The sequence below is a fragment of the Myotis daubentonii genome, chromosome 3, assembly GCF_963259705.1.
Source record: "Myotis daubentonii chromosome 3, mMyoDau2.1, whole genome shotgun sequence".
NCBI classification, from domain to species: domain Eukaryota; kingdom Metazoa; phylum Chordata; class Mammalia; order Chiroptera; family Vespertilionidae; genus Myotis; species Myotis daubentonii.
This window is the reverse complement of record NC_081842.1, coordinates 211,396,298-211,416,858: the sequence shown is the minus strand read 5'-3', so window position 1 is coordinate 211,416,858 and position 20,561 is coordinate 211,396,298. Positions and strand designations below refer to the sequence as shown.

The window sequence follows — 20,561 nt, the reverse complement described above, 5'->3', positions numbered from 1 at the left end:
GAGGACGCCATTCTGGAGTAGGAGAGACCTGTGCTGGAATCCTGGTTCTGAACGTTGTGTGACCTTAGGTGAGGCTGGTAACCTTTCGGGGGGGCCTCCACGGCCCGGATGTAAAGTGATGATGACAAAAAATGAAAGGGGGTAATTGTGTAAAGTGCTTATCCCACCACTTAGCTCACAGTGAACACTTAACCAATGATGGCTGCTATTATTATTCACTAGGATTGAAACAGTATTATACAAGAAAGTCTTCCTCTCTTAGGGGCATAGTTTTATTTGACAGGATTTTCAGAAGTAATTCTGTTGTTAAGTTGAAAGTGCCCTGTACCCTAAATGGGTATTTGATTGACACATAAGGATGGACAGCTCAGGTCAGGGCCAATCACAGGAGCCACTGGGTGGGGCTTGCTGCCACCCTTGGATCTAAACCAGGGGTTCTCAACCTGTGGGGTGCGACCCCTTTGGGGGTCGAACGACCCTTTCACAGGGGTCGCCTAAATACATCCTGCATATCAGATATTTACATGACGATTCATAACAGTAGCAACATTACAGTTATGAAGTAGCAACAAAAATAATTTTATGGTTGGGGGTCACCACCACATGAGGAACTGTATTAAAGGGTCGCGGCATTCGGAAGGTTAAGAACCACTGAATTCTAAACCATACTCAGGCTTTTAGGAGAAACAATAGTCATCCTATCTGTACTAGCATTCTCCCCAACAGTTTTTCTAGACATCTGCTAGAGATGTGAGTCTTCAAGACTCCGTTGGTTTGCTTGGTAAACTCAAACTTTCATTCTCCGAGGTGGGGAGCTCAGCCGGATCTCATATTCTGACCGCTGATCCCACCCCTGACACCATAGGGCACGAAACCTCCCAACTCTCTTAGAAGACCTCGGTCCTTCAAGGTCGGCAGTCATTAAAGTCAGAGGACGATAAGCAGCAGGAGGAAGAACAGCTGACATCTGTTACGTGCTGACTTGCGCCAGGCATTGCGCTAAGCCCTCTACACACATTACCTCATTTAATCCTCACAGCAGCCTGCGTCTAGTGACTGTTATCATCCCTGGCTTACAGATAAGAAACCTCAAGGCTTCTGGAGGTCAAGTACCTCCCTCACCCAAGGTCACAGAGTGATGGACGATGCAGCCAGGGCTGTGTCCCTGGCAGTCTGCCTCTGGCACCCTGCTAGACTGCAGAGAAGGGGGCGGGGACTGTGTGCCTGCACCCTGGAGCCCAGGCTCTTCCTTAGGTGGCCCTCCCTCAGGAGAAGAGGGGGGTCTGTAAGGGGTGCCGAGGCCACAGCTCAGGGAGGTGAGGACACTGAGGGGCATTTCAGGTTCTTTTTGCAGCAGACCTGCCCAACTTAATGTCATCTTCAAACACCCTATTTTATTCTCCTCTCAATAAATATGTAAATCAATGTCTCCACTCTTCTCTGTCACAGTCACTTTGGGGACCTCTATGCTTTTATATTTGGGGGGGGGGGGATTGTTTTTTAATCTCAGAGGCTTGCAGCATAGTGCCCGCAAAGGCTATGGGCTAAGAGATGCTACATGGCAAGCACTGAACACCCAGTTTAGCTTTTGAAGGAGATGTATTGGCCCTTTGTGGTCCTTCCCTGATCGGTCTGGTGGCTTTTCCACGCAGTCGGTAGGGCCTTCCAGCAGCCAGCTGGCCGACTAGGTCTTAGTGAGTGCACAACTATGAGCACCATCCCCCGCAGTCCCTGGGAAGGGTCCGAAGGGCCCTCGCCCACCAGGCCCAGCACCAGGAGAAGGCGGGGCCAGATTTTGTGAGGGTGTAGCTTCTGCCGCATAAAAATCAGGTTCCTTTAGTAAAAGGAGGAGGGCTGTTCTCTATTTAACCTTCACTCATTCATTCGACAAGCACGCCCACAGAGTGCCACTCTGCCAGGGGCCATGGCAGCCCAGGAAATGGGAGAGCGCAAAAACATCACTGTTCCCGCTTCCTGGGGGCTGGGCATCTAGACCAGGCTTTCTCCACATCAATGCTACTGGTATTTGGGGCCAGGTAATTCTTTTTCTTTTTTTTTTCTTTTAAAATATTTGTTATTGATTTTAGACAGGAAAGAAGAGGGAGAGAGAGATAAAAACATCAATGATGAAAGAGAATCATTGATTGGCTGCCTCCTGCACAACCCCCACTGGGGACTGAGCCTGCAACCCAGGCATGTGCCCTGACTGGAGTTGAATTATTAACCTCCTGGTTCATAGGTCAATGCTCAACCACTGAGCCACACCAGCCTGGCGGGCCAGGTGATCCTTTGTCGTGGGCCGCCCTATGTGCTGTGGGGTGTGTAGCAGCATCCCTGCCCTCTACCCACTGATGCCAGTAGCATCCGCCACCCCCAGGCTTAACAACCAACAGTGTGCCCAGACATGGCTAAATGTCTGGAGGAGGGGGAACAAGGGTGGGCAGGATCACCCCAGGTTGCGAACCGCTGGTCTAGAGGGAAGACAGTGACCAGAGAACAAGACGTATCGTTTCAAAGGGAGTTGCGCTCCGAAGGGTGGGTACACAGTTACCAGAAAGCAGTTGGCAAAGGAATCAGCTAGAAGGTCGGGGACTAAAATCAAAACCAACTCCGCCGAGTTATTCTTTGGCAACACACAGCGCTTCAACTTGCGGATGCAGACATCCGTCATGGGACGCCAAGAGTTTTTAACTCTTTTTTTTTATTTCAGTCTCAAAATGGCTTTGCCAACCTGGCCACCGAGAAGCCGGGGAAGATGGACGTGGCCGAGGCTTTGGATCTCAGTGAAAAGCTGGTACGTACAGCCAGCCAGCCTCCTGTCGGACCCCGGGTCCCCTGCAGTCCGTGTGAACCGCGGGGCAGTGCAAACACCCGCCCTGCGTGCACAGCTGGCAGTTACAATGGCTCCGCCAGGCCCGCCCACGGCCCCAGCGGAATGTTTATAACTGTTGTCACCTTCCCCCAGTTCTCAAAAAGGCAGACTGTAAATGCATGTGGAGAAAATGAAAATCGTCCTAAACGCCCTAATTGCACTCATTTCCAAAACGTGGGTCTGCTCCCTGCGATTGCCAACAAGGGGTGAATGAGAACTAGGCGTCTGCCGCCTCAGCGCGGCCAGCAGCGGCCCCGGCCTGGCCACTTACCCGCACCACCTTCCTCGCAGTACCTGGACATGAGCAAGACGCTGGGGAGCCTGATGAACATCAAGGACATGGCAGGTCACGTGTCCATGAGACACCTCTCCCCCAAAGAGAGGGAGCGCGTCAACCAGCTGCGGCAAAGGGACCTCGACCTGGTGTTCGATAAGATCACCCAGCTCAAGAGCCGGCTGGAGAGGAAGGAGGAGCTTCTGAGAGGATACGAGCAGGACGTTGACCAGCTCAGGTACCCCGGGTCCCCGCGGAGGCCCAGGCCTCCATGCCCCGGCTCAGCCTCAGGGCGGGGCACCGACCTGGGTGTGGAACAACTAAAATCTGAGGGGCTCTGAGGGGGCAGGACGATGGAGGACTAGAGCCTGGAAGTGACAAGTCTCTCGGTGACACAGCGGCCACCGGAGTGCGCAGGGCTCTCCGCTCTCTCTTAATGAGTGAGCGGCACCTGCTGTGACTGAGTCTCACCTTCCAGCCTTTGTGGGCTTGCCACAGCTCCATCACATTGTCAGGGGCCGCAGGTCTCCCCCCGCCCCGGGAAACTGGGAGGGGCCGCTAACACACCCTCTGCCCCCTCACGCTTCACTGACTCAGCCGATTCGCTATTTATCCCGCTCTCTGCTCCCCCAAAGCTTTGTCATTCCCTCCGGCGTGTAATGAACACACTAGGACAGCGGGGTCTGGGGACATTGACGGTGGCTGAGAAGGATGAGGGGGAAAGAGGCTTTGTCTCTCCCGTACGCTCAGGCAGAGCAAAGTGTCCATTCAGATGTACCAGTCACAGGTGGCGAAGCTGGAGGACGACATCTACAAGGGGGCCGAGGAGAAGGCGCTGCTGAAGGAGGCCCTGGAGCGCACGGAGCAGCAGCTGCGCCAGGAGAAGAGGGTCAACCGGGCCAGGAGGCAGCAGCAGGTGAGAGGCCCCGCCCCGCTGGGAGCTGAGGCTCCGAGGCTGCCCCGCCGCCCGGGACAGAGGAAGGTGGCAGAATAGCGTTAGCGTCAGACCCGAGATCTGCCACTCACTGTGTGATCTCGGGCCGGTTTCTTTTTTTCAATATATTTTATTGATATTTTACAGAGAGGGATAGAGAGTTAGAAACACCATCAGCTGCTTCCTGCACACCCCCCACTGGGGATGTGCCCTCAACCAAGGTACATGCCCTTGACCGGAATCGAACCTGGGACCCTTCAGTCCACAGGCCGATGCTCTATCCACTGAGCCAAACCGGTCAGGGCTCGGGCCGGTTTCTTAACCTCCCTCAAGTGCATCTGTGTGTGTGTTTTCATAGTGGCTGTTATTTGCATTTTTATTGTTCTGCCACATCCTGGGGATAAATAGGTGATTAAACTCTCTGAGAATAGAGATTTGGTTTCACTGTTCTGATTGCCCAGAACATAGGAGACACCCAATATTTGGTGGATGGATGGATGGGTGGACAGGTGGATGGATGGATGGAGAGGTGGATGGATGATGGATGGGCAGGTGGATGGGGATGGATGGATGGATGGATGATGGATGGAGAGGTAGGTGGATGACAGATGGACAGGTGGATGGGGATGGATGGATGGATGGATGGATAGATGGATGGATGGAAGGATAGATGGATGATGGATGGATGGATAGATGGATGGATGGAGAGGTGGATGGATGGATGGATGGATGGATGGAGAGGTGGATAGATGATGGATGGGCAGATGGATGGGGATGGATGGATGGATGGATGGATGGATGATGGATGGAGAGGTAGGTGGATGACGGATGGACAGGTGGATGGATGGATGGATGGATGGATGGAAGGATAGATGGATGATGGATGGATGGATAGATGGATGGATGGAGAGGTGGATGGATGGATGGATGGATGATGGATGGAGAGGTAAGTGGATAGATGATGGATGGGCAGGTGGATGGGGATGGATGGATGGATGGATGATGGATGGAGAGGTAGGTGGATGACGGATGGACAGGTGGATGGGGATGGATGGATGGATGGATGATGGATGGAGAGGTAGGTGGGTGACGGATAGACAGGTGGATGGGGATGGATGGATGTCCTTGAAGAGCGTGTCCTTTAGTGCCGAGCAGACAGGTAAAGAGCTGACTTAGATGAGATCCCTGCAGAAGCCTGTCCTCCATCCTGCACACCTTCCAGACTGCAGGCTCCCTGGCTGCAGCCCCAGAAATGAAAGCGGCTTTGAGGGAGCACCAGATGTGGCATCAGCCGCTCTGAGTTAAATTAAACATCACAGCCCGCCATCCGCATGTGTCACAGGGCTGCCTCAGCACAGGACAGCTTCCTTTCACACCGAGCACCAGGGAGAGCCGGGCCGCGGGGAGGGGAGAGCCGGGCCGCAGGGAGAGCTAGGCCTGGCAGAGCTCTGGCTCTGCCTTTGATGTGCCCTCTGGAGAGGTGCCCTCCTGGGGTGTCCCTCCCCCCAGGGTTTGGCAGGCTCCGTCCTAAAGCACCAGACCACAGAATGGGACAGCAAAGGGCCCAAAAAAAGGCCATTGTCATGTGCTGGCTAAAAATGTAAGAAAACCCGAGGATTTACATAATCAAGCTTCACATGCATTATTCATGAGCTGCCTCTTCATACACAATGCAGGCACTGGACATCCTTCAGTGGAGAGGGTCTGAGGTGGCCAAGTTGAACCTGTGACGGGGACCCCAGAGGAGCTAGAGCTGGGAACTTTCAGATGTATGGAATTCACAACTTAGATTTGTATGAACTGGAGCCATAAGCATGGCAACGCTGTTGGCATTATCTATCGAGCGCTTACCAAGTGGCAGGCACCTGCTCCACATGACACATGCTTGCTCTGTCCCATCAGCCCTGTGAGGAATGCTGGCCAGGGCCAGCCCATCTGAGAGAGGGGAGCACTGAGGCTGGCAGAGGGTAATGTCGCCTGGCTGCCCAGGGCAGAAGCAGGATCCCCACAGGCACCAGCCTGGGTTCACTTTTCCACGCCCATTCCTCGCCATCCCCCTCGCCAGGGCATCCCCCGCCCCCTCGCCCTCCACTCACCCCTACCCTGGTTTTCGTACCGGGGCTTGGGTTTGCACTTGAGGTTGGCTATTGATATGTTGTCAGAAATACCTGTTTGTCAGGGAAAAAATGATAATTTTTTAAAGTTTTGCTGGATTCTGAAGGGAACTTGTATTCATCTGTCTCTCATCAGTTCCTTCCAAGGAATATATATTCATTTTTTAAAGGGAAGTTAAAGGGAAATAGAATTCCTTTTTGTTTTTTAAGTTTTACACCTAATATCTGTGTTTCCACAAAGAGCCTTATTTTTTTTTTTTCAGTCTCCAGCATAAAGTTTCACCCGTTCACAGAAACGGCCTGGGTAGAGCCCTGGGGAATGAAATTACTCACCTGGAGCTTCAGAAGCCCCCTCCCCCACTCCCCCCAGAAAATTTAGTTTTTAGTTTTAATGTTTGAACATCTCTTCGCCAAACGGAACTTTCCAGAATCAAAAGGCATGCTTCCATACTAATTAACACCTGTGGCTGTGGAAACGAGGCTTGATATAAATCGCGGAGAAACCCTCAGTGCTGGGCATCCCCAGAGAACCCTGTGGTCACCGCCTCCAGGTGCCTCTGGAGTGTCCTGGGTCTGCAGCTCCGTCCACGTGACAGACAGGCAGGGACCGTGGCCCAGGCTGTGCTGAGTCCAGTCCACGCCCCACGTCACTAGAGCAGACGGCAGCGCCTGTCAGAGTGCACGCAGGAGGACTTCAGAGTCTAACAAACAGGGTTCAAGCCCCACCTCCGCCCCAGGGACACTGAGTCAGCGGCTGAACCTCTGTATCTCAGGGTCCTCAGCAAAACCCCCCAAAAATGGTAGCGATGGGATCTGTTCCCGGGGCACTGGGAGGTACAATGATACGATGCCCGCAGTGCCTGGCACACAGCAAGCTCGGTTACCACCAGGGAGAGAAAAGCAACTAAGTCCTGGTTTCCAGGGAGCGTCCTGCCCGCGGTCAGGCCAGCAGACCCACAGCCACTTCCCGTTCCCTGTGCTCCCAGAGCCCGCGGCTCCTTTGTCGCCTCTTTCTACTTGGTGAACACAGCGAGGGCTCCAGCCCAGAAAAGGCCCAGGTGCTTTTTGTGAAGGGGTTAAGGCTGGGACTTTCAATAGGAAATGTGTCAACGCACAGAAGTGGCCGTTTGAGAAGCACGCAAGCCCGTCCTTAGCCCTCTCTCGGGGCCCCAGGTGTGAGAAAGGCTGAAGTGCGCTGGCTGCTTCTGGCTGGGGAAGCAGGCCCCGCTCGCCTGCCAGTCAAATTTCCAGCCAATGGAACCCCGGCCAAGGGCGTGGCCACAGCGTTGCCAGGTGGTCTCAGGTACCACCTCTCCTCTGCTTAATTAGCTCAGATCCCTCATCTTTAAGATGAGAATAAAAATGACACCGACCACATAGCATTCAATCCCATGAGAACATGTATACAAAACCCTTAGGACCCCTCAACAGATGCTCTTATACCATCATCATTATCATCACTGTTCTTTCAACTCACTATTTTCCCAGATTTTCTTGGGCCCAGGTATCCTCAAGACCCTGGTTCCCTCAGCACCACTTGTGTGTGTGTGACCACGGAGTAGAAATTGGCAGATGTCGTGTAGGATGGGAATGGGATGGGTCAGGGGGTGGGAGGTGGTACCCTCTGGCCCACACAAGGATGAAAAAAATAAAAACGTAGTTAGGATGGCCCAGGATAGGGATAGAAGATGGCTGAAGAAAAAGACCTCCCCTGCACCCTACCCACCCACCCCCATTTTTGCCCACCAACTCGAATCCTCACGTCTCCCAGAAGCCTCAGAGGTGTGTCCCAGAGCGGGACAGGCCAGGACACACTAAACACTGTCTTGCTCACTGATGATTTCCCTCAGGAACATTCAGAGGACCACGAACAGAGAAATGCAAAAGAATCAGCATCTTGCAACTGTGCCTTCAAAGAGAAAGAAAGGCAGGTATGGAGAGGGTTTCTGATCTTGCCACCAGACACAAAGAGTGGGAGTTTATGGAGCGTCAGTGCCAGGGTGTGCTGCCTGGGGAACAGCCACACACCTCCCTCCCTCCCCTTCCCCAGCCAGCGCCTGCCCCCTCCCCCCTTGCCCCTCTGCTGCCCCTCCCCTGCCTGCAATCTTAACAAATGACCTAAGAGACAAGCCTCTAACCCAGTATCCGGAGGCGAGAGAGGGCAGAGGGGAAGTCCAAGTGTAGTTTTGGCTGACGGGGCAACCATCCTAGGGTCTACATGATCTGGGGACTTGGAGACAAGATCGTAAAAGAAGAGAGGAGTGGGGAGCCCCAGGAACCCCTGCCCCAAGTGGGTAAAAGAAAGGAAAAAGTGGGTACAAAATGGAGCCAGGAATGAGGGTGAAGGTGCCTGTTGTAGCCACCTCCTCCCTACCACCGGGAGCCTCGCTTGACTTCCTGTGGGCTCTCCGCTGCCACTGGGAAGTGGGGAGCCCAGCGTGGTCCAGACTCACGGTGTCCATGAGACAGGAAGGATGTGCTGCTCAGAAGTGTTCTCAGAACAAAGGCGATGCCGGCTCTTCCCCGGCAAGGACGCTGTGTGATATAATGAACAGCGTCCCTAAGAATAGCAATGCGAGGTTGGCTGGGCCACGTCTGAGAATAGCTTTCGAGGCAGACTGATGTCATCACACATCCCAGTGAGTCCAGGGAAAGCGGGTGTGCGGGGGCCAGGCTCTGCCCTTCAGCGCTCAGCTGTCCACTGATGGGACCTAATCCAGAAAGATATTTTGGAGCAATGTTCAAACTGGGTTTCCCCGGAGCCCATGGGTGCCATGGAAGAGAATGACTCAATATACACACCTCACTTCCACAAGAGAAGCTCTCCATTGCCTGTTTTATATGCCAAGTTCTTCCAGGGATTTTGCTTGGGTAAAGGGTTCTCCTACAAAAAATAAATAAAGGAAGGAAGGGAGGGAGGAGGGAAGGAGGGAGGGAGGGAGGGAGGGAGGGAGGAAAGTTGTTGGTTTGAAAGCACTGTTTTATAATACCTGGGGATTTGGATGTGACTGTCTTCCAAGCATAGTTCCTCCCAACTCGGTTTGTGATAAATACTGAGCAGCTGCAGGCCCAAGGCCTTCTCCACAGAAGAGGCCGGAGGGCACCTGCTGGTGAAACACGGGCCTAAGCCTGCAGCGACCCGCGCTCTGGGACAAGTTAGCACCTTCCATGAGGCGGGAAGAGACTTAGGGCCGCCGTCCCGTCCCAAAGGCCGGCCCCCTTCCTCCGTGAGTTTGGCGGGTGCCCGGTAGGGTTGCCAGAATTGAAAGGGGACAAAACAAAACAGGATGCCCAGCTAAACCTGGATTTCAGATACACGACACACAGTTACTTGGTGTAAGTCTGTGTCAAGCCTTGCACGGGACCTACATCCACTAAAACATGCTTTGGCCTCATTCTGAAATTCAGACTGCGCTGGGCGTCCTGTGTTTCACCCGGCAACCGCGCGCAAGGGTTTCCTGAGCACCTGGCGGGCGCCGGGCAGGCTCTGAAGGGGACGCTGCGAGGCGGCAGCCCGCAGACCTTCTCATTTGACTCATGGGAGTTTTATTTTTTTTAAGTAACATTTCAAACTACGGCACCTTCACGGAACGCTCTGGATTCCTGGCCTGTCTGGGAGCCGCGGGAGATGGGGTGACGCTAGGCCCACAGTCCCACAGCCGCCATCTCCCAGGCCCCTTAGAAAGGTGCTGGGCTTGGGGCGTTGCTGGCAGCCCCACCCGCTCGCTTCACTTCTGTTACTTCCCTGGCCCTCAGGGCTCTCTGAGAACAGCCCCTTCCCCAAGCCCCTGCACGTCCACCTCCCGAGTGTCCACCTGTGAGGAAGGCCCCAGCTCGCGCTCTCACAGGGGCTGCTGGCTCTTCAGTGAACTGTCCCTGAGATGTGGGGTTTTGGGGAGACCAGGGTCCGCCACGGTAACCAAACCCCACGGTGAGCTCCAGATTGGCTGTCCCCGCAGAGACTGGCTGCTGTGGCTGTCATCGCGCCTGGGGCCTGGGATTCCTGGGGGGAACCCACCGTAGGACCACTTCTACAGCCTCACCCACCGGCCTGGAGGCCCTGCTTCCAGCTGAAGCAATTTTCCTCCAAGAGGGATACAGGCTCCCCCAGGGCCTCGGTGGACCAGCCTCCTCCCCTCAGGTTCCCCTGGAGTGGGGAACAGAGACCCCTAAGGGGCTCTGCAGGACAGTGTGGCACCGCCGGCCCCAAAGCCAAGTCCGCTTGCACAGACCCCACTGTCCCCCGCCCCATCCCTAGGAAGGCCCAGCATTCCATCCAGACAGGTAGCATCTGAAGGGTGAGAAAAATCCATTTTTCTTCGATGCAAAAGTCAAAGAACGTAGGCTAAATGGCGTCCCTATTCGTTCTGTGTTAAAGAGACAGGTGTTTGCAGAGACGGTGAAGAACAAGATGCAGAACTCCGGTTTGCAGGTGAGCCAGAAGCAGAAGAGAGGGCGCAGTAGGAGGTCAGCAGGAAACCCAGTTGTCAGTGGTCCCACGTCTGTTATGTGTTTGAGCATTTAGTATCTGCCAGGCACAGAGCTGAGCATCGTCACCTTTAATCTTCACAGCAACCCAATGCGGTGGGTATCGTTATTATCGCCAGTTATCAGGTGAGGTGGCTAAGGCTCAGAGACTTTAAGTAACTTGTCCAGAACCACACAGCTCAGTAGGAGAGCTGGAACTCAATGCAGGTCCCCCACCCAGGTGAGCACGGCGTGCCTTCCTCGAGATAATAAACGTCCAGGTAATAACGTTTCGGCTGGCATTTCTCTTGAATTCCAAGGAAGCAGCCTCTAGAATACTCTTTTCTTAAGAGCTGAGAATCAAGACTATGAAATCCTAAACCTGCTGAAACATTGCCGTTCACAGTTCAGCCCCGGAACTGGAACTGACCCAACCCACACTCGCACTTTGCAGAGAATAGAAGCAGCTCTCAGGAAGCTCAAGAGCAGACACATTTTTGCTGGGAAGGAGAGAGGAGATATATTTGAGTTTGATAAAAGGCCACAGTCATTCTGAGACAACAAAATTCTCATTGGAAAAAAACAAGGTGATCCTAGGTCAGGGACATTTTGGGGAATAGAAGTCTCTTCTCAACCAACCCCCGCGGTCTGAGACTAGAGGGTGGGTACTCCCCAGAGCAGGATGTTCGGGGGGCAAAGCGCATCCTGAGGGCCCCCCTAGATCCGAGCCCTTTGCCACCCTGCAAAGTGGGAACGAGTGGGAGCCTTGTCACTTACTCATCTGCACATATGGCCGAGCCGGAGCAGGCAGACACCGCCCTGCAGCTAGGCTTTGTCTGAGGACCAGCTGGGGGTGTGAGATGACAGAGGAGATGCTGGGGTGGGCCCGATATCTTGGATGTTGTAGGAAGATGTACATCCCTGAGATGTGAAGCCTCCTGAATTTCAGGCCGCCTCTGGTCTTAACAGAATGTGGGTCGGTGATGCAGAGGATGTGAGTAGGTGATGTGAGTAGGTGATGCAGTGGATGTGAGTAGGTGATGTGAGTAGGCGATGTGGGGATGTGAGTAGGTGATGTGAGTAGATGATGTGGGGATGTGAGTAGGTGATGTGAGGAGGTGATGCAGTGGATGTGAGTAGGTGATGTGAGTAGGCGATGTGGGGATGTGAGTAGGTGATGTGAGTAGATGATGTGGGGATGTGAGTAGGTGATGTGAGGAGGTGTTGCAGAGGATGTGAGTAGGTGATGTGAGTAGGTGATGTGGGGATGTGAGTAGGTGATGCGGTGGATGTGAGTAGGTGATGTGGGGATGTGAGTAGGTGATGTGAGTAGGTGATGTGAGTAGATGATGCAGAGGATGTGAGTAGGTGATGTGGGGATGTGAGTAGGTGATGTGAGTAGGTGATGTGAGTAGGTGATGTGGGGATGTGAGTAGGTGATGTGGGGATGTGAGTAGGTGATGTGGGGATGTGAGTAGGTGAGGCGGTGGATGTGAGTAGGTGATGTGAGTAGGTGATGCGGGGGATGTGAGTAGGTGATGTGAGTAGGTGATGTGAGTAGGTGATGTGGGGGATGTGAGTAGGTGATGTGAGTAGGTGATGTGAGTAGGTGATGCGGGGGATGTGAGTAGGTGATGTGAGTAGGTGATGTGAGTAGGTGATGCGGGGGATGTGAGTAGGTGATGCAAGGGATGTGAGTAGGTGAGGCAGTGGATGTGAGTAGGTGATGTGGGGATGTGAGTAGGTGATGTGAGTAGGTGATGTGAGTAGGTGATGTGGGGGTGTGAGTAGATGACACAGAGGATGTGAGTAGATGACGCAGAGGATGTGAGTAGGTGATGTGAGTAGGTGATGTGGGGATGTGAGTAGGTGATGTGAGTAGGTGATGTGAGTAGGTGATGTGGGGATGTGAGTAGATGACGCAGAGGATGTGAGTAGATGACGCAGAGGATGTGAGTAGGTGATGTGAGTAGGTGATGTGGGGATGTGAGTAGGTGATGTGAGTAGGTGATGCAGGGGATGTGAGTAGGTGATGCGGGGGATGTGAGTAGGTGAGGCGGTGGATGTGAGTAGGTGATGTGAGTAGGTGATGCGGTGGATGTGAGTAGGTGATGTGAGTAGGTGATGCGGGGGATGTGAGTAGGTGAGGCGGTGGATGTGAGTAGGTGATGTGAGTAGGTGATGCGGTGGATGTGAGTAGGTGATGTGAGTAGGTGATGCGGTGGATGTGAGTAGGTGATGTGAGTAGGTGATGCGGGGGATGTGAGTAGGTGATGTGGGGATGTGAGTAGGTGATGTGAGTAGGTGATGCAGGGATGTGAGTAGGTGATGCAGATGGATGTGAGTAGGTGATGTGAGTAGGTGATGTGAGTAGGTGATGTGGGGATGTGAGTAGGTGATACAGATGGATGTGAGTAGGTGATGTGGTGGATGTGAGTAGGTGAGGCGGTGGATGTGAGTAGGTGATGTGAGTAGGTGATGTGAGTAGGTGATGCGGGGCATGTGAGTAGGTGATGTGAGTAGGTGATGTGAGTAGGTGATGCGGGGCATGTGAGTAGGTGATGTGAGTAGGAGATGTGGGGATGTGAGTAAGTGATGTGAGTAGGAGATGTGGGGATGTGAGTAGGTGAGGCGGTGGATGTGAGTAGGTGATGTTAGTAGGTGATACGAGGAATGGCGGGGCTTCAGCTGAGAGCACAGACCGAGCTCCCCGGCCCTCCAGCCCTCTCGTAGAGCTCAGTGTCTAGAACCTCCTCCGCACAGAAGGGTTTCCTCCAGGTTCCTTGCAAAGTGTGGCTTGGGGTGTCCTTCCTCCAAGTGTGCCCTGAGCCCTGTGGGCCTGGAGCCATCGTGACCCCTTGAGAAAGGACGCGTGGGATCGGATCCCTCAGTCCTGCCCACTCACAAAGGAGTCTCCGCCCATAGCGAGCTTCAGAACTGGCAGCTGCTTCCTCTCCAAGGTCCTGGGAGGGTTGTGTTCTGTCCTCTCATCGCAGCTAACAGTCTTTTACAATTACTTGTCAGTTGTATGCTAATGAGGAAACTCTCCTCCTGAACAAACGTGTATGGAATATCCAGCCTAGGCCACATGCTGTGCCAGGCGCTGGGGCTGGAAAAGCAAACAAAAGGATACTCCCCCGGCCCCATTCAGTCAGCAATATTCACCCAGAGCCTAGGATGGGCAGGGACTGTCCAGGTGCTGGGTTCCAATCACGAATTCTCAGTGGGGGCAGAATCACCCCCGAGAGGGCAAAATTCCTCTTGGGAAATGTAGACAGCACAGATGTACAGACAGTGCTCTCTGTAATGTTAACATGGGTGTGGGAGCAACTAAGAAAAAATGGCTAATGTGATGAAAAAAATGTCCACCTGGGTGTCGCTATTTCAGTGACCAGCTTCTAGCCACGCCGTTTCAGTCTAAGGATGAGCCAGGTGCTTCCAGGCATCCCAGCGGAATGCCTGGGGGTCACCTGTGGTCCCCGGTTCAGGGAAGACCCTGCCACGTCTTCCCTGCCCTTCCTGCCCTCATCTGCATATTCACATTTCTCATTCCCCATCTCTTCCTCTTCCCAGGCGCCCATCCGGCTGCCTTCTGCTGCCCCCCTCCCCTTGTCACTCAGAAAAGTGGACCAAACCCCCAAACTCCTGGCAGACCTCGGAGCAGGGGACCCTGGACTGGGGACGCTTGGCTTGTAACAAGCTCCCTGGCTCTAATTCCGACAGCCAGCCCCACGCCGGGTCAGGGCACTGGCTTTGGGGAACCATCCCCAGCCAGCACTTTTATTGAAAATCAAATGAAAGAGGATGTGAAGGAAAGGTGGTTTCCAGAGGAAAGTTCTCAACATCTGCTGTCTGTTGTCCTTTTCTCCGGCACGCAGACCACGGAGCTTTGTGGGCTGGTGCAGACGTTAGCGCTTCTCACTCCGAGATGACACTGAGCGCAGTCGCACAGCACAGCACACCCAGGGCCCTGCCAGCCACGGCACAGGCCTCTGGGAGGGACGCTCAGACCGGTCTGAACGTGAAAAGAGCTCAAGGGGTGGCCCAACGGCCCCTTCCATTGAGATCTACCCAGAACGCCTCTCGGCTGGCCGCCGAGGAAGACAGGGCGGGTATTCTGGTCCCTGATTGACAGATGAGGAAACCGAGGGTCCCGTAGTAAGTGGCAAAACTGAAATTCAACCACCCACAGCCCTCTTCCCTCAGGGGTATTGTGTCCTCACTGTAGAGTCAAAGCCTGCAGGGAGTAGGGCTGGAATTTGAAACCAGTTGTACAGCTTGCAGGTTGCAATCTGCCTACAGTAGGTGCAGGACACAGAGAGAATCTTAGGCTGCAATGAATACAGACCTATTCAGACATAAGGAATGGGCTTTTATAAGGATACCAGGAGCTTTTATAAGGATAAACATGGAAGAGCTGAGCCCTAGCTGGTTTGGGTCAGTGGATAGAGCATCAGCCTGCGGACTGAAGGGTCTGGGGTTCGATTCCATGACCGGGTTGCAGACTCCATCCCCAGTGAGGGGCATGCAGGAGGCGGCCAATCAATGATTCTCTTTCATCATTGATGTTTCTATCTCTCTCTCCCTCTCCCTTTCTGTCTGAAATCAATTTTTTTAAATGTTAAAAAAAAAAACAAAACAATGAAGAACTGAAAGGGAGCCTGGCCTCGTGTCTCTTACACACACACACACACACACACACACACACACACATCTCTGCTCTGCATTGTCTTTCCGTATCTCTGCGATCTCTCTTCAATCATGTGATAGGAAGGGATGACCTCGAGGTCCCCCAGTTCAAAGGCCCAGCCCAGGGAGCGAGTAACCTCTCAGAGCCCATTAACCCCAAATCCTGGGAGTGGTCACCTTAAAAGCCCAGCCTGTGCCAAGGGTCCAATCAACCATGACCAGGGCCAGAGCCACACCATGGCTTTCGGGAGTCGGGCAGCGCTCAGAAAAGGGCTAAGCAGACCCTCCAATCTCCTGTGTTGTCCCTCCTATGACATCAGAGACCTAAGACACATGCTGTTTGGTGAAAGCTTTTTGGAGAAAGATACTCCATCACAGTGAATGTGTTCATCCTAAGATGCTCCTGGTTTGAGAAACATGAATGTTGACAGGGAGAATGTCACCTGTACACCTGGAAGGGTGGACACCACAAGCCTTCCGAATGCTCACCTTCGGCGGTGCGATAATGGCGGATCATTTTAGCTTCCTTTGCTCACATCTATGTGTATATATACTGTATTTTTTTAAGGAAAGATTTATTTTGAGTAGAAAAACAACAAAAAACATTTGAGTGGAATGTTTGGGGATCTCACTGCACTTACAGATTTAGCGCATTTATGTCTCTTGTTGGTTCAAGGCTGGAGCCAGAAAAGCCACCCCAAAGACAGACCAAGAAAGAGAGACGCTGAAGAGAGAGTCCCCCAGCAAATCCAGCCAGAGTCTGCAGGTCTCGAAGCCTGGCGGAAGGAACTAGAAATGCCATCGGCCGGCCTTGCAAGATCCTCTGTGAGTCGGTGTGACTCTTCTGGGTCAAAATACTGATATGCTTTTGTAGGATGTTAAAGCATGTTCCCCTTGTGTGTTGCTTCCGAGACTGGTATTTTACACAATGCTGTATTTTGTTCTGTTTTTTTCTTTCTTTCTTTCTTTTTCTTCCTTTTCATTTTTCTATTTTTTTCTGCACAATACTGTATTTTGGAATGTGTGAGGTGAGGCATTCTTTATTAAAAATAATAATGTATAATACGTAGGCATGTGAAGAATATAAGTTCAAAACCCAGACATATGGGTCTAGTTCAGTGATGGCGAACCTATGACACGCGTGTCAGAGGTGACACGCGAGCTCATTTTTTTGGTTGATTTTTCTTAGTTAAATGGCATTTAAATATATAAAATAAATATCATAAATATGTCTTTGTTTTACTATGGTTGCAAATATCAAAAAATTTCTATATGTGACACGGCACCAGAGTTAAGTTAGGGTTTTTCAAAATGCTGACATGCCGAGCTCAAAAGGTTGGCCATCACTGGTCTAGTAGATACAATTATCTGGTTCCACGTTTGAGTCGTGACACACCCAAATGTCACACCACCAAGGAGCTCCAAGGAGCTCACAGTTAAGAAAACCCAAGACGGATACCAGGGCCACGGACTAGAATGGTAACCACAGGGCTGCTGTGAGTTTCTTATAATAAATTCAGAACGCCAATCAGGTTTGTCGCTGCCATGATAGTGACTAACATTGATATGGCACTCGGCAGTTCTCAAAACGCTTCTCATCTAATCCTCCCCCAAGCCCAGGGAGGTAAATACTGCCTTGTTATGTTCCCCATTTGACAACTGAGGAAGCTGAGGCCCAGAGAGGTTAGGTGGCCTGTCTGAAATCACACAGCTAATGAGTTTAAGAGTTGGGTCTGGAATCCAGGTTTCTAGTTCCATTTCATACTACCCATCCTGCTGCACCAAGGTCGCCCCGTAATTCAGGACAGACCAAGTACCCAGTCACCAAAGCACACACTGGCCAGGTGAACCACACCCCTTTTTCATGGTGTGTGGAGAGAACCCCATTTTTCTTGCTCTGCTCTCTACTTCTCCCATGTTCTGCTCCCTCTCCAGCCAGCCATCCTCTTACCGCCTCTCTCTATGGCCAGGACCACCAAACAAAATGGGAGGAAGAGCCAGAAGTTATGAATATCATTTATTTTTTATTTTTCAAAAGCCATAATAAAAATAATTTGATATTTCAAAACCAAATGCATGCTTTATACTGATTAAAACTAGAAGGAAATAGATTTTTCTTGGTGTGATATTCCACCGAAGGTCCACCTAACCCACGGTTAGGTTCTAACGTCAGTGAGAAAGGTAGGCATTACCTGATCTTAACAACACTCTTGAAATTTCTGGAACTTTTTTAAAACATATTATTTATACTGTACCATATCCCAGAAGTCAAAATCAGCAAGTTTTTCTCCAGCATCTGAAGAGACCACTTGGGTGGGCAGTAGTTCAAGCACCTGGCTCATGTTTGGGAGCCAAATTGTATTAGGAAAAAAACGCTTGTTGGTTGAATATTTGAATTTGCATAAGTTAAATGTAATGACTCCCTATATTTTAGGTCTTTCTAAGGATGTGTTCAGTTTTATCCTATGAACATTATAACTCATTATGGCAATTTCTTTTCTCCCTCTCCCCCCCCCCCCGCACCCCCCCTCTACCCCCACCAAACTAGGTAACTTGTTAGGTGTCTCCCCAGCCACACACCCCTTTCTCTGAGAATGCACCCGCCCTGCCCCCAAAAAGGCTTGCCCTGCCTAATACTGCTCTCTTGGCCACAGCTGGTTGGTCAAGCCAGACCAATCAGGTTTCTCTTCTAATTCAAGCTGGGCCAATCAGCACCTCTGTTTTTAGTGTTTGGAAGGGGACTCTGGGATGTCACACAAGTTATTAGTGGTCCTGGAGCTGAGAATCTGATGCAGTCCCAGGGCTGGGATGACCATTTCCTACCTTGTATTTGGAGGAACAAAGCCAGCCTTCAGAGAGAGAGAAGGCTGGGGTGGATATGCGATGGCAGAGACAAGAAACCAAGACCCCAGAGAGACAATGTAGCAGATACTACAGGTCCCTTAGTTATCGCCTCCCTCTGCTGCATAAGCTGAAGGCTGGTCCCCTTGATTTCCCAGCCTCCCTTGCAGCTAGAGTTGGCCGTGTTGTTCACTTCTGACCAATGACATGTAAGTGAAGGCCCCTGGGGAGGATTTCTCTTTGGCAATAAAAGGCACATCTTTGCTAGGAGAAAGGTTTTTGCCCTTTTTCCCTTTTCCTTGTCTCCTCTTTGTCTCCTGGAGCTCAGACTTGGAGCTGGAGCAGCCACCTGGGGATCACGAGGCAGCAAGCAAGAGGCTAAAGCCAGCCTCCAGCGACAACGGAATGGAAAGATGAGAAGGGCCTGGGGCCGCATCCCTGTGCTCTGCGCCATGCCTGAACTGCCTACCTCTGTACTTCCTGTTGTGGAAGACAATAAATTTCTTCCTGTTTAAGCCACTGTAGTCGGGTGTACTTGTGGGACAAACCATTCAAAGCGTAGTGAGTGAAAATAAAACGATTTATTATCTCTCATGATTCCATGCACCAAGGTGGGCACTTGTACTTGGCTGAGCTGGCTTGGCCGGGACTGGTTTAGAAGGGCCGCATTTACATGCCTGGTCACTGGCAGGCAAGTTGGGTTAGGTCAGTGGTTAAATCACCTCAATCTGGAGTGATTTTTGCCCCCCAGGGGACATCTGGCAATTTCTGGATACAATTTTTGTTCTTACAATTGGGAGGGGGTGCTGAACATCCTACAGTGCCCAGTGTCCCCCACAAAAAGGACAAATTTGACCCAAAATTAGCAGTAGCGAGAATGAGAAACCACCGTCTAGAGAGGTTACATCTGGGACAGTTTATCTCTGCTTGGGGTGGTCTCTCGTGATGCAGCTGGCTAGACCAGGCCCTTTCTTTCTTTCTTTCTTTCTTTCTTTCTTTCTTTCTTTCTTTCTTTCTTTCTTTCTTTCTTTCTTTCTTAATTATATTTTTACTGATTTCAGAGAGGAAGGGAGAAGGAGACAGAGATAGAAACATCAATGATGAGAGAGAATTATTGATCAGTTGCCTCCTGCATGCCCCTCCCTGGGGATCGAGCCCGAAACCTGGGCATGTGCCCTGACCGGGAATCAAACCCATGACCTCCTGGTTCATAGGTCAATGCTCAACCACTGAGCCACGCTGGCCGGGCTAGACCAGGCTCTTTCATGTGTGGTGGCACAGGTTCCCAAGAGCAGCAGGAGAGATCAAGCCCCAAAGCATAAACACTTAACCTGCCTTGTGTTTGTTCATATCCCATCAGACAAAGCAAGTCACGTGGCCAGAGTCGGTTTGGGAGGGGCTCGGATTTTCACAATCTACCCACGTCCAGTGTTCTGTTATTTGAAACTGACTGCAGTCCAGCTGATACCAATGGAGAAAGTTGCCTTGATTCCTGATAACTTTCTGGTTCCTAATCTTTTTTCTTCAGAAAGCCAGTTCCAATGCCTGCCCCGGGGTCCCACTAGGACTCAAGATTTGTATCACTCAAGATTCTTTGATGGCAAACAACAGAAACCTCCTGTGGCTAACTTAAGCAGAAAGGGAGTTTAGTGAAAGGAAATGAGGATCTCTGGCCAGTGTGGCACAGTTGGTTGAGCGTCCTCACGTGCACCGAAAGGTTACTGGTTCGATTCCTGGTCAGGGCACATGCTCAGGTTTCGGGCTGGATCCCTGGTAGGTGTGCAGGAGGCAGCTGATAGGTGTTTTGCTCTCACATGGATGTTTCTCTCTCTCTCTCTCTCTCTCTCTCTCTCTCTTCCTCTCTCTCTCTCTTCCTCTCTCTCTAAAAAACTCAATTAAAATATTTTTTTAAAGAAAACACAATATTTTAAAGGAAAGAAAAAACAAAGGAAAGGAGGAAAGTTAGAGGATCAAAGGGCAAGCAAATCTGAGGAGTCAGGACCGTCGGGAACTGGCTTTCCCTCCCTTTCTGCTTCAGCTGGTTTGAGTTTCTGTTAGTTGCTACCAAAATGACCTTTACTGAGACACTCTGCTCCACAGCCCGCTCTGGGAAGCTACCAGAAACCTTTCCCCTGGGGTTGTATCTCGGTCCAGCAAGGGACCCGCAGCCCCTAAACCCTTCCAATCTCCTGATCCCCCAGGAAGCTAAGACAAACAACTTCCCCCCACCCTCGCCAATGGCAGCCCACTTGGATTCCTGGATTCGTGACTTTGCAGATAAGGTGCCCTTCTCTAGAGACTTGGCAGAGCCGCGGAAGCCTGCTGCTGTGGAAACCAGTCCTGAAGCGTCTGCAGAAAAAAACAGCTTCC

General features: G+C 51.8%; 1 protein-coding gene across 1 annotated transcript in view; it reads left to right on the top strand.

The window, feature by feature from the left end:
• Positions 1–18,696, top strand: part of FHAD1 (forkhead associated phosphopeptide binding domain 1) — a 96,732-nt gene extending 78,036 nt beyond the window's left edge. Inside the window, exons 29-35 of the mRNA XM_059691181.1 lie at positions 2,711–2,794; positions 3,164–3,384; positions 3,897–4,062; positions 8,045–8,125; positions 10,573–10,626; positions 16,027–16,175; positions 17,899–18,696. Coding sequence (XP_059547164.1) covers positions 2,711–2,794; positions 3,164–3,384; positions 3,897–4,062; positions 8,045–8,125; positions 10,573–10,626; positions 16,027–16,143 — 723 coding nt within the window. The 3' untranslated portion in view covers positions 16,144–16,175; positions 17,899–18,696. The remainder of the gene's footprint in view (positions 1–2,710; positions 2,795–3,163; positions 3,385–3,896; positions 4,063–8,044; positions 8,126–10,572; positions 10,627–16,026; positions 16,176–17,898) is intronic.
• The last annotated feature ends 1,865 nt before the right edge of the window (positions 18,697–20,561 follow it).